This window comes from Plecotus auritus, assembly GCF_963455305.1.
Source record: "Plecotus auritus genome assembly, chromosome: 3".
Lineage (NCBI taxonomy): Eukaryota > Metazoa > Chordata > Mammalia > Chiroptera > Vespertilionidae > Plecotus > Plecotus auritus.
Genome location: NC_137772.1, coordinates 208498692 through 208512183, shown reverse-complemented (window position 1 = coordinate 208512183; position 13492 = coordinate 208498692). Strand labels below are relative to the sequence as shown.

Below are 13492 nucleotides of genomic sequence, written 5' to 3'. Positions count from 1 at the left end.
CCTAAAGTGCCCAACTCAGGTAACTGGGGAGGCTGAGCCACTGGGCCCTATGGAACACCTACTACACAAGGCCACTCTACCAACTCAAGGACACATAGCAGCTCTACCCAATACATAGAAATAAACACAGGGAAGCAGCCAAAATGCAGACAAAGAAACATATCACAAATGAAAGAAATGGAAGAAAGCAAACTACTGGATATAGAGTTCAAAACCAGCCGAAACCGTTTTGGCTCAGTGGATAGAGCGTCGGCTTGCCGACTGAAGGGTCCCGGGTTCAATTCCGGTCAAGGGCATGTACCTTGGTTGCGGGCACATCCCCAGTGGGAGGTGTGCAGGAGGCAGCTGATCGATGTTTCTCTCTCATCGATGTTTCTAGCTCTCTATCCCTCTCCCTTCCTCTCTGTAAAATATCAATAAAATATATTTAAAAAAAAAACAAAAAAAAACACAGGTATAAGGTTACTCAAGAATCTGCTAGAAACCTACAAAAAAATGGAAAAGGACCAGTCAGAAATTAAACATACAGTGACTGAAATAAATAATAATATGCAGGGATTCAACAGTAGAGTAGACGATTCTGAGAATCAAATCAACGATTTGAAATATGAGTTAGCAAAAAACACCCAACCAGAAGAGCAAAAAGAAAAAAAGAATCTAAAAATATGAAGATAATGTAAGGAGCCTCTGGGACAACTTCAAGCGTACCAACATTTGCATTATGGGGGTGCCAGAAGAAGAGAGAGATCAAGATATTGAAAACCAATTTGAAGAAATAATGAAAGAAAATCTTCCCTACCTGGTGAAAGAAATAGACTTACAAGTCCAGGAAGCACAGAGAACCCCAAACAAGAGGAACCCAAAGAGGACCACACCAAAACACATCATCATTAAAATGCCAAGGGCTGAAAACAAAGAGAGAATCTTAAAAGCAACAAGAGAAAAGCAGTTAGTTACCTACAAGGGAATGCCCATACCATTGTCAAATTGAAGGTCAGATAAAGAACTTCATGGACAAGAAGAAACTAAAGGAGTTCATCACCACCAAATCAGTATTATATGAAATGTTGAAGGGTATTCTTTAAATAGATGAAAAAGAAAAAGATAAAAAATATTAACAACAAAATGGCAACAATTATATACCTATCAACAATTGAATATAAAAATAAGTGAATAAGAAATCTAATGAACAGAAAAATACTGGTGAATAAAATAGAATCAGAGACATGGAAATGGAACAGACTGATGATTCTCAGAGGGAATGGAGGTGAGGGGAAAGGAAGAGACTAAACAAAGATTTTATATGCATATATGCATTACCTATGGATACAGACAATAGGGTGGTGAAGGCCTGGGGCCGGGTGGGAACTGGGTGGAGGGGGGCAATGAAGGAAAAAAAGAGGGACATCTGTAATAATCTCAACAATAAAGATTAAAAAATAAATAAATACTAATGAAAAAAGAAAGGAAGGAAGGAAGAAAAGGAAAACATGCACAAGGAGAATGTGGAAACTTCAGACTTCTCACATCTCCAGTACGTTCCCCAGTCTCAGTGGTAGGAAGACAGAGCTTTCATTTAAAAAAAGAAAAAATCCAACCCTATACAAAACTCTTCTGTTCCAAATAGTCTGCTGTCCCACTACTAAAAATACCACACCAAGCCATGGCCAGTGTGCTAAGTAGTTAGAGCATTGGCCCATGCACCAAAGGGTCTCAGGTTTGATTCCAGTCAAGAGAATGTACTTGGGTTGCAGATTGGATCCCCAGTCCAGACCAGTGTGTGCAGGAGGCAACCAATCAATATGTCTCTCTCACATCCACTCTTTCTAAAAGATCAATGGAAAAATATCCTCAGGTCAGGATTAACCAATAATAAATAAATAAATAATAAAATAAAATACCACCCCAGGATAATGCCCCACCACCATGCTTATAGTGCCTCCTAAAAAATTCAGACTTCAATCTCAGCTAGGACTTCATCGTGCTGGTCATTCCTTTAACTTGGAGTCACCTCTCTCTCTTCCATCCCTCTCCACTCTCCAATCATTATCTATCTCCTCAATCTAACTATCCACCCTCACTCACTATTCTTGGCAGATATTTTTGCTTCCTACTTTATCAGATGATTGAGGTACAAGGGTATCAACTCAACTCTGCCTCTACACCAACAGACTTAATTAAATCTGTATCTGTTCTTTCCACCTTCCCTTCTGTATCAGAGGCCACCCTCCATTGAAAATGAATCACTTTATCTGTGCTTTCAGCCTCATCCCCCTTCCCTCTTCTATTAGACTCCACTTTATATATTAGCCATTCTGTCGTATCTTCAATTTCTCTCTTTCTGGCTTTTCATTCTTAGCATATAAGTATGCTGAAATTTCTCTCTAAAATGCTCCTTAACTCTGCATCTTTCCCCTATCATCGACCTACATTTTCTTTCCCTTATCAGCCAATCTACTTGTAGCATTATTCTCTGCCTCATCATGTGCCATTCACTCAGACAATACAACCACATTTGTGTGGATAATACAAAGGGGAAGGGGAGAATATAAAAGATTCCATAACTTGAAGAGTTATTTCCCTCATGAATTTAAACTCTAAAATCAATATATAATGAATAAGAAAGAAGACAGAACAATTTCCAGCCCAGAATGAGACAACAAGATAATTGGTCCATAAATTAGCAATATCCAATTGGAGAGAGGGTATTTTAATTCCATAGTAAGGACTGCATTATGCTGGCACAGTGTCACTTAAATTCTATAAATTCCCTTATATTGAATTCTTCAGATTTCATTTGACTTCCCATGTCAAGTTGCACCTACAGAGAGATTATACAGAAAGCAAATTTCTCATTTCAGGAGAGTTCAGGACTGGAGATATACAGGGTGTGGCAAAAGTAGGTTTACAGTTGTGAGTATGTGAAATACAGAGTTTATTCATGTATTATTATTTATTAATTACTAGAGGCCCAGTGCACGAATTTGTGCACCAGTGGGGTCCCTTGGCCTGGCCTGTCAGATCGGGCTGAAACCAGCTCTCCGACATCCCCTGAGGGGTCCTGGATTGCAAGAGGGCACAGGCCAGGCCAAGGGACCCCACCAGTGCATGATTGGGGCCAGGGGGGGTATGGGAGGCTGGCCAGCCGGGGAGGGACTGTGAAAGGGCTCCAGGGCATGTCTGGCCCATCTCACTCAATCTCTGTCCGTCCTGATCAGCCGGACCCCACCAGCAAGCTAACCTACCAGTCAGAACATCTGCCCCTTGGTGGTCAGTGCACATCATAGCAAGCGAGCGCTTGAGTGGCCTTAGCATATCATTGGTATATTACGCTTTGATTGGTTGAACGGATGACCAGATGACCAGACAGTTAGTATATTAGGCTTTTATTATATAGGATTGTATTCTTTTCCATATGAACAACTATAAACCTACTTTTGCTCAGGACTGTTTCTTCTCAGATCACTAGATTTGGTAAACCTGAAGTTTCATAATTAATGTTAAGGACAACACATTATTTTTAGAAAAGGGAAATAAATAATTCACTTAACAGAGGTTGTATGTCAAGACTAAAAGAAGGAAGGATATATTGTTACCATCAAAAGGTTATGTGAGGAGGTAGAGGTTGCATCTTTCTCAAATATTAGAAGAGCTTTCTTCATCAAATAAATCGCTTTGGATAGCTTATTCTTCCTTATTTTATTCATTACACTGGCTTCTGAAAAAGTAAACAAACATTTTATCAAAAAGGTAACATAAAAACTATCTTTACAAATTTTTGGAAAGACAGGTTATCCCGGTTTTAATTACCTGTAAAACAATCACTGTGTTCAGGTTGTTTCGGTTTTTCTGGAATTTTGGTAGATATATTTTTGCTAATGGTTGGAATCTGCAAAACTGAAGAGGAAGAAGGAGATTGCCATTACAATTAAGCTTGTGTTCAAGAAAGGAAATATTTTCTAAACATTGAAGAATAGTTATCTATTTGTAAAATTATCGCTTTCTCTACCATGTTATTTCCATCAAAAGATAAAAATTCAAACAAATCTACTATAGTGCAGTTTTACTGGCAGATCTTATATTTGCCACAGTGTACCTGAGGACATAAGAATTTTCAAATTATTTCTAACGCAAAAAATACGTTTTTTCTATTTCATCTTAAATAAAATCATCTTTAAGATTGATAAATAAGATCCAATATACTATTTAGCTGTATGTATGATATGCCTCTGAATGCTTTAGACCAGTGGTTCTCAACCTTTCTAATGCCGCAACCCTTTAATATAGTTCCTCATGTTGTGGTGACCCCCAACCATAAAATTATTTTCGTTTCTACTTCATAACTGTAATTTTGCTACTGTTATGAATCGTAATGTAAATATCTGTGTTTTCTGATGGTCTTTGGCGACCCTGCTAGCGGTTCTCAACCTGTGGGTCGCGACCCACAGGTTGAGAACCACTGCTGTAGAGTCTAACACCATCGGAAAACACAGATATTTACATTACAATTCATAACAGTAGCAAAATTAGAGTTATGAAGTAGCAACGAAAATAATTTTATGGTTGGGGGTCACCACAACATGAGGAACTGTATTAAACTTTACATTAAAGGGTCGCGGCATTAGGAAGGTTGAGAACCACTGCTTTAGACGGAGATCAGAGGTCATAGTAGGCTACAACACTTAGTTCTACCTTTAATTACTCAATAATTTAAAATGGAGAAAGGTAGTTATATTAATAGTGGCTATATAATCATGTCAAGAGTAAGATGGCTTTATCAAAATTTAATCCTAAACAGAAGAGTTTCTAGACCTAATGATATTAAATCTTATTTTGAGACTCAAGTAAACACGTTATTTGTATTATTGCTGGCACATTTTCTTAAAGCTGTTCTTGCAAGAACAACTTAAATTCAAATCACCTGTCCTCTGTTGGAGATGTCTTTCTCAGTTTTTCATTAGCTTTCAGGGTAAAGTATAAACCCATTAGCTCTTCAAGATCTATCTGTGATCCACCTCCCTGGATGTATCTGTTATTCCCCGACACGTGCACTTCATCCAGCCATGAGAATCCCAGTCGTTCCTAGAACTGCACCTTACAACTGTTTGCTTCCACCTTGCTAAAGATTACTTTCTCTATCCAAAATTACGGCCTCCTTTCAATCTTCTTCATAAAGCTAATATTTACTAGCTTTCTGGTCAATTATTACCTCTTCCAGGTAGTCATCCCCGACTTTCTTATTTCACATGGATACTCCTCTTTTGTGTGCCCATAACTAAAACTTTGAACCCACTTCTATCACATTTAGTAACCTACCTCATTATAACTGGCTTATCTATAAGCTCAAAAGTAGAGGCTGGGTGTCTCATACGTGCCAAGCTTACCATGATTCCTGGATTTTGGTAGGCACTCAATAAATGGTTGTTTCATTGATTTAACAAAATACCAATAATTTACTATAGCTCAAATAAACAATTTTTTATAAGTTTACTAACTTATTAGGTATGCAAGGTGTAAAGAATAATGAAAGCTATCTATTGATATTTACCAGAGAAGTAAGAAAAAACAAAATAATAAACACCCAGTTGACAAGAACATAATTTACCAATTAAATTAATTTTAAACTTAGCTTAAAACTGATTCAGAACAAACTGTTTGCTTTGATGACTATACCTTCCAGTTGGTCAAGAAGCACAACAGCTATTTGATGCTGAGCTTGAATTAATTCAAGATGTAAATCCATGATGAAACTATTTGGTGTGACTGGTTTGGCAATGTCTCCATCTATATCCTGGGAGTACTTTGATAGAGTAGAAGTAAAAATAATAAAGAACCATAGTTACAAAAACACTAATAACAGTTCTACCCTATGAGCACCCAAGTTATTTTACTCCTAGCCATTAAATCCTGCTCATTCTTAACCCGTTGCACTCTGGCTTACAAATTCATCTTCAATGACAAACACAAAGACTCTTCACTCTTCTTGATTTCTTCTGGGACGAGGGGATTGAATATGTTCCTAGCTTATGAGAGGGAAGCCACCACAAATCATGCTTTACTTACCTACTTGCAAGGCCAGCCCTCATCCCAGTTAAGTAAAACTTAAATCTATGAGTTTCCCATTCTTACCTTGGCATAGCAATGATCAAACACTGATAATCCATTTGGCAAAGTAGCTAACATGCAGTTGACATTTATTCCACTGATTGCTTTGTCAAGAAGTTCATAAGCCAAATATAACTGTTCCAAGGGTTTTTTCTAAAGTGATTTTATAAATAAAAAAGAAAAAGAAAAGTTGAGGAAAATTCACATGCAACATTTCTAAACTTCTTTTAACAATAATTCAAAACTAAATAACAAATTTAAATAGTCTATCCAATGTCAACAATATTACAGTTATTATTAAGTATATTTGCCTTTTGATTAAATATTGAGTATTATTTTAAAAAGGTAAAGTAATGAATACATTTCATCCTTTTTTTCCAAATACAAATTAGATTTCACAAACATGTACATAGCTTCCTTTTATGGTTTTCAGAATTCTGATTGTATCAAATATATAGGTAAATTTTAGAAATATAATTCATCTATCATTTTTAGATTATTTTGAAAGTTAATTATTTTGAACCTCAGAATCTCAGAGCTAGAAATCCATATTTAAAAGCCATTAAATCCAATGGTCCACACCATGATTTAAAACACGAAATACCTTTTTAATGGAATTATTCTTATAGAGAGTCTAACATGAAAAGCAACCAACTTTGCTCAAGCTTTCTAACTTTCCATATATTCTCCAGAGAAATCTTAGGAAATAAAGCACACATATACATGCATAGAATTGAAATCCCTGTGTGTCTGTCTGCAATGCCATTGCTCTTCTCTGCCCCTAGAGGTAGTCATTGCCCTTGAATTTGGTCTTACCATTCTTTTTCATGTTTTTAACCTTTTACTGCATGTGTATGTGTCCATTAATGATATGCACTATTGCTTTGCATATTTTAATTCGCTCATGGAATTCTGCAGTTTGCTTTATGTCTTTCAACCACATATTGTTGAAAGTTTTTCATGCTGCTGTATGAAACTCAATGTGTCAGTCAGGGTTTGGTTAGGAACATAGGATGACTCCAGATATTCCAAACAGAAAGGGACTTAATACACAGAGCTGGAGGTGTCTATCACCACTGGAAGGCATGGAAAGCAAAGTTCAAGAAAGTTGCCAGTGACTATTTTGCGGCATTCTGAAGTCTGTGAATCTAAGCACCAAGAAGGCAGCTGACAATCTCAAGGATCTACTACACTGAAGCAGGTGAATCTCAAGAGCTTGCACATTAGGGCTAATAAATTCACTTCTTCCAACTACCACTGTAGCATAAGAACTCTCTTTCCTCTGCATTACAAATTCATGCAAATGTCCCTCGTTGGAAGACTAACCTAGAACCATACAGAAATGAGATGCAGGTTTTCCTCCTTTAATGCAAATGAGAGATGGCAATGATGCCAAACTCACTCTAGCTCAAGCCCACTCTAGTTCATTCATCCTCATGGCTACAGTGAATTGTTGTTACACTGAGGAATATATCACAATATATTTATCCTCTCTTCTGCTGATGGACATTAAGATTACTACTGCTAAAAATAAGCATTGCATTGTACTCATCCATGAATGAAAGTTGATACTTCCTTTACAATTCTTATACCTTTTTTTCTGCTTTCTTTTTTATACCCAGCCCTCTAGGATATGCTGAAAAGATATTCTTATGTTGTTACATCAATATAAAGGGACTGCTTTTCATCGTTTAACATAAGTATAACACTCATTAAAGATCTTCAGATTATTATTGAATACAGAAGTTCTATTCCTAACTTGTTAAGAGTTATCTTTTAAAAAGACTGCTGTTGAATTTTGTCAAATGCTTTTATTACATCTCTTTAACTAGTGGGGTGCATACTTTTTTCCCTTTATCTGCTAATGTGGTGTATTGCGTTATATATTTTCTAATGTTAAATCATCCTTGCATTCCTGGAATATACACAATTTGGTTACATATATCCATTCAAGATATGGAATATATATCTTCCCCTCCCTTCTTGAATGGAGATACAAGAATCACAGACTCACAAGAAAGGTTAAATTCAAGAGATGGAAATGCTGTCCACAGTACCCTTTTTATAGAAACCTGGCTCAACCAAGAATCCATGTTCCAATTATTGTGATTATTATATTTTGTGTGACAGACAACATCGTGCCATGGGATGGGTTTAATGTCCAGCACTTGAACTACATTTGTGTGCACGAACTAAAAAAAATTCATAATATTAATAAAAAAAGAATCACAATCTCATGGAGGTTTTTGAGCATCTCAAATAGTATAAATTCAAATAATAGACCTATTTGAGGGCAAACCCAAAGTTATAAATCATTAGAGAGACTTTCTCTCATCTACTCCTCTTCTCAGCACCCACTGAGATACCTCCCTACAGAAATAGTAGATTTTTTCCCTAAGATGTAGTCTTTTGTAGGTTCTATGTGTGAGTCTCATGCCCAAGCCTCGTCTCTTGTCCCAGGATGTCTGTTATCTAAGCATGTAATTGAGCCCATCAACCTATTGCAGCATCTACTCGTAAAATTATTTTCTAGTTTTCAGTTCCCCTTTCTATTTTGACCCCTGGGATTTACCTTACTGTCTAGTGAACTATGCAAAGTACTTGAGGATACATGTTCAATTCTGTCTATAACATATAGGTGTTTTTGCAGCAAGAGGGTTTTCTGATCAACTAGTTTGCTGCTTTTCAAGAAATCCAGATCTCTAAGGATATCTTTTTACCATCAAAGAATTTCAAAGACCCCACACACACTCACATTCTATCATCATCATCACCACCACCATCTTATTATCATCTTCTTTATCACCACAGCTAACATTTAATTAAAACATGTTTTAGGTACTAAGCTGAATGCTTTACATAAGATTAATTTTTAAATGTCCACAGTCCTATGAGGTAGATACTCCTTAGTTGTTATAATTTTATTATTTGTTGAAAAAATAGCTATCACATGTTCAGTATAACTTTCAAATAGTATTTTACATAATTATAATAGCAGTTCATATTTTTTAAATATTTGCCTGTGTATATACAAGATACATCATTTATCTCACCTACAGACTCTGCTAGATGAGCATATGGATTTTGGACTGTCCTGACAATAAATTATCACTCCTTTTCCCCACTTCACTCCTCCCACATGGGTCTGAGACCCCAGTTTAAGATCCAGTTCTCTATATGAAACATAAGGGAAAAGCTGAAGAGCTACCATGTGCCAGGTACTTGTTTAAATTATACAACTTAAGTAGTACCAGTAGAATAGGTTCTATAGTTATAATTTTACAGATAAGGATACTAACATTAAGAGAGATGAAATTATTTATTCAAGATCACACAAGCAGTCAATCTCAGAGTCAGACTCAACTCCAGGTCTTCCAACACTAAGTGTGCCCTTGACCACACCAATGAATCACCACTATTGCATCAACAATGTGCCCCAGTGTAGCTGGGAATGTTGTATATTGCACAATTTTAGGGGATGCCATTTACACTGTTGACATCAGACTTGTATATTTATTTTGACGATTTCCCATCATATAACAGTCAATCATCGCAAGGACAGAGCACATTTTTATAATTTAAATAACAGCAATAGTTCATAAGTGATGTTTAGTTTTTTGTTGTTGTTGTGGGAAATTGGACACCTCCTAAGAAACCCATTTCATTTAGTGGCAATAGTTGCCAGAAATTTTCCATCACAAGCCAAAATCAGCACTTCAAAACTTCCACTAGTATTCCCGTCTCTGCCTATGAGGTCTTAGAGAGTGAGAGCCATTCTTGTGTCTTAAGAATCCACCTGGGAACTTTTAAGAGGAACATATCTGAATTAAGAATTTTAAAACCTCACACCTGAATTTATGATTCAATATGTCTAGAATGGAAAATAGGAAGCTACAGATTTGACAAGCACTATAAGTAATCCCTGAAAACAGCACTGGCAGACAGTTATTAGGCCTCCTCGATCTCTTAATGCAGTTCAAACAATCTCTGTTTTTAATTTAAGGTTTCTTAACTCTAGCTCTCTTCACAAGACACAATACAGTGTAAAGAACTCAAAAATTCTACAGTAAAAGGTAGGAAAATGGCCTTATAGTTCTAAATGTATATAGAAACCATAAATTGTCAAAGTTTAAATATTCAAAATTACCTTTATAATTAACCATTATACATTTAAAGTTAATATTATTCAAAAATTAACATTCATGTTTTTAACTATTTTAAAATATATTTTGTAAGACCTGTAATATTGGAAGAATTTCCCGGCTCTCGTTTGGAGTCCCAAGTAATTCACTAGTCCCTTTACTTACAGATATTTCTGAAAAAAGAGAGAGAGAGAGAGAGACTTAGATTTTAATTGGAAAAAAACAATGATAGCCTAAAATGATAACAGTTTCCTGAATTTCATTTTAAAATGTAAGGTAAAAAGTAGTTTTTATTCTAAATATAAAGTGTGTATCGTGTTGAACAGCAAAGGTCTGTCAGATATCAATAATGTTAAGCTGTTTAAAAAAAAAAAAGACTACTGGTGTTTTTCCAAAAAAATTGTAACAGTCAAGTAGGTTATGATATTTTTACTACAATCAGAAACAGGAATTTTCACAGATCATGTAAGGTATAATAACAATGGCATTGTGGACCAACAGAGAGAGAGAGAGAGAGAGAGAGAGAGAGAGAGGGAGACTGAGGTATTTGCTGGTGAAATGACATTATGTTTACTTTAAAACACTTCAGGAGAAAAGAAAGTGTTGCAGAGAGAGATGAAATGAAATAAGATTGACAAGATGTTGGTAATTATTAGTACTGGATGATGCATACATGGTGATTTATTTCATCTCTCTATATTTGAAATTCTGCATAATACAAGTTTTACAAAAGAAAAAAAAAAACATTTAAAACAGGACATTTCAAAAAAATGTGACTTCAGGCCATTGCTTGTGTTAGTTAGCCACACACCTCTAATCAGTGGTTCTCAAACTTTAACACATACCAAAATCAGCTGGTAAGCCAATAACACTAGAAAGGTCCAGGCTAGTTGAAGTGGAATATGGCCTGGGCCTTACAGTTTTAACAAATTCCCAGGTGATACTGATACCGACCAAAGTGTGAGAACCATGGCTCTAAAACTCCACCTGCAAAGCCATGTTCAACAACAGAGGATAGGCAGAGCTGGAAACTTGTGGTAGGAACCAAGAATAACATGGTGACTAAAACATGCTCTCTTCAAAAAACACACATTCTTATCAGGAAATGGACGAGCACCAAGTATAAAAGGGAATAAAAGGAGAAAAGAGGAAGAATGAGGAAGGGGGGAGCAGGTGGTGATGAGGAATGGAGAAGAAATATATACTGTAAGAGACAGTTTCATCTGCCATTGATTCATACAGAATATAACTATTTTTAACATCCACTTGGTTAACCCTATATTGTATCGGTCCCTGATTATAAATCATCCATGAAGCACAATATTGAAATGTCTAGTTTCCATTAAAAAAATTCATCCTTTATTCCAATTTGTACTTATATATTCATATGTGTATATATACATTAATATGTAATTCATCCATTTTATTCGATATTCTACCTAGAGTTCTTTTAAATTTTCTTTTCGGGTTTCCTAAAGTCTCCAATATTTCACTTAATCGTAATGTGACCTCTGCCACTACTACAATGTCAATGTCTTCCATTTTGTAGCAGTGAATTACTTCATTTATTTGCCAGAGAAGATAAATCCACTGAAAAGAGAAAATATACAGCAAAATCAAATTAAAGTATATTACATGTAGAAAGGGTCACACTGTTCAAAACCTAGAACTTCCTTGAAATCCTCATCTACCAATTATATTAGTACCCCTCCATATTAGTATATCTTAATTATTTTATATAATAAAGAGGTAATATGCAAATTGACCATAATGCACTCACAAGATGGCTGCCTATGACCAGGCTGGCAGGGGGGTTAGTGAGGGACGACCAAACGATTGAACAAGCACGCTGCATGGGGCGACCAGGCTGGCAGGGGGGTTAGTGAGGGATGACCAAACAATTGAATAAGCAGGCTGTGTGGGGCGACCAGGTTGGCAGGGGGGTTAGTGAGGGACGACCAAACAACTGAACAAGCAGGCTGTGTGGGGCAACCAGGCCAGTAGGGGGGCTGTGAGGAGCAACCAGGCCAGCAGGGGGGGCGGCAGTTGGGGACGATTAGGCTGGCAGGGGGGCAGTGAGGGGCAACTAGATTGGTAGGGGGGCAGTTGGGGGCAATCAGGCCAGCAGGGGGCAGTTAGGGGCAACCAGGCTGGCAGAGGGGGGCAGCCTGGTTAGGGGTGACCAGGCTGGCATGCAGAGACAGTGAGGGGTGATCAGGCTGGCAAAGGGGGGCAGTTAGGGGCAACCAGGCAGGCAGGCAAGTGAGCAATTAGGAGCCAGCAGTCCAGGATTGTGAGAGGAATGTCTGACTGCCAGTTTAGGTCCAATCCCGAGGATCAGGCCTAAAATGGCAGTTGGACATCCCCCGAGGGGTGCTGGATTGAAGAGGGTACAGGCTGCGCTGAGGGGACCCCCCTCATACATGAATTTTGTGCACCGGGCCTCTAGTAAATAATATAAAATTCAATGACTCTAATAAAATTATTTTTAACTAGAGGCCCAGTGCACGAATTCGTGCACAGATGGGGTCCCTTGGCCTGGCCAGAGATCGGGGCTGTCTTGCCCAGTCCCAATCGGGGCCAGCTGGCCAGGGGGAGGGACCGCAGGAAGATGGCTGGTTGTGGGACAGACCGCGGGAAATTGAGTGTCTGCCCCCTGGTGGTCAGTGCATGTCATAGCTACTGGCCGGTCATCCAGTCTTAATAGTCGCTTAGGTTTTTATATATATATAGATAATCAATATATTTATGTAAATGTATAAAGAAGATCCACTTAAGCTTCTGGTCTGCATATCTATAACCATAAGGAAAATTTATCATGTTATTTTCATTTATCAGTGAAAATTTTATGTATCAGTGAAGATTATCTTCAAAACTCTGATTCCCCTTCCTCAAAGGAGCTGTTATGTTCACTATCAAAGTCCTCCAAAATATTTCAAGTTTCATGGCAGGCCCCTTGAACACTGTCTTTGATGCCTATAAATCCAAAGCTCAGCACAAAATAAGCCATCACACTTGTGGAACTAAGACAAGAAAATACTATTTATCCACCCACATCATTACTTCATCAGAGCATCTGATAAAATCATGCCCAGGCATCCTAATGTAGCTCATCTCAGCAAGCCTCGGAATCCCAGGAGACTCTTATTGCTAAAATATTTTCTCCTGCATTTCCAGGTATCATATTTACCTGCTCAACTTTTACCTTCCCATGAAATATCTCTTTATTTACTGGTATTCTAAAT

The 13492-nt window shown here is 37.3% G+C and overlaps 1 protein-coding gene across 1 annotated transcript in view; it reads right to left on the bottom strand.

Annotated features, from left to right (window-relative positions):
- The window catches only part of CFAP54 (cilia and flagella associated protein 54), a gene marked incomplete at both ends in the record, with an annotated part of 264389 nt that overhangs the window by 208969 nt on the left and 41928 nt on the right, over window positions 1-13492 (bottom strand). The window contains 6 exon segments of the mRNA XM_080660197.1: window positions 3597-3718; window positions 3811-3897; window positions 5674-5800; window positions 6130-6258; window positions 10344-10420; window positions 11687-11837. Coding sequence (XP_080516323.1) covers window positions 3597-3718; window positions 3811-3897; window positions 5674-5800; window positions 6130-6258; window positions 10344-10420; window positions 11687-11837 — 693 coding nt within the window.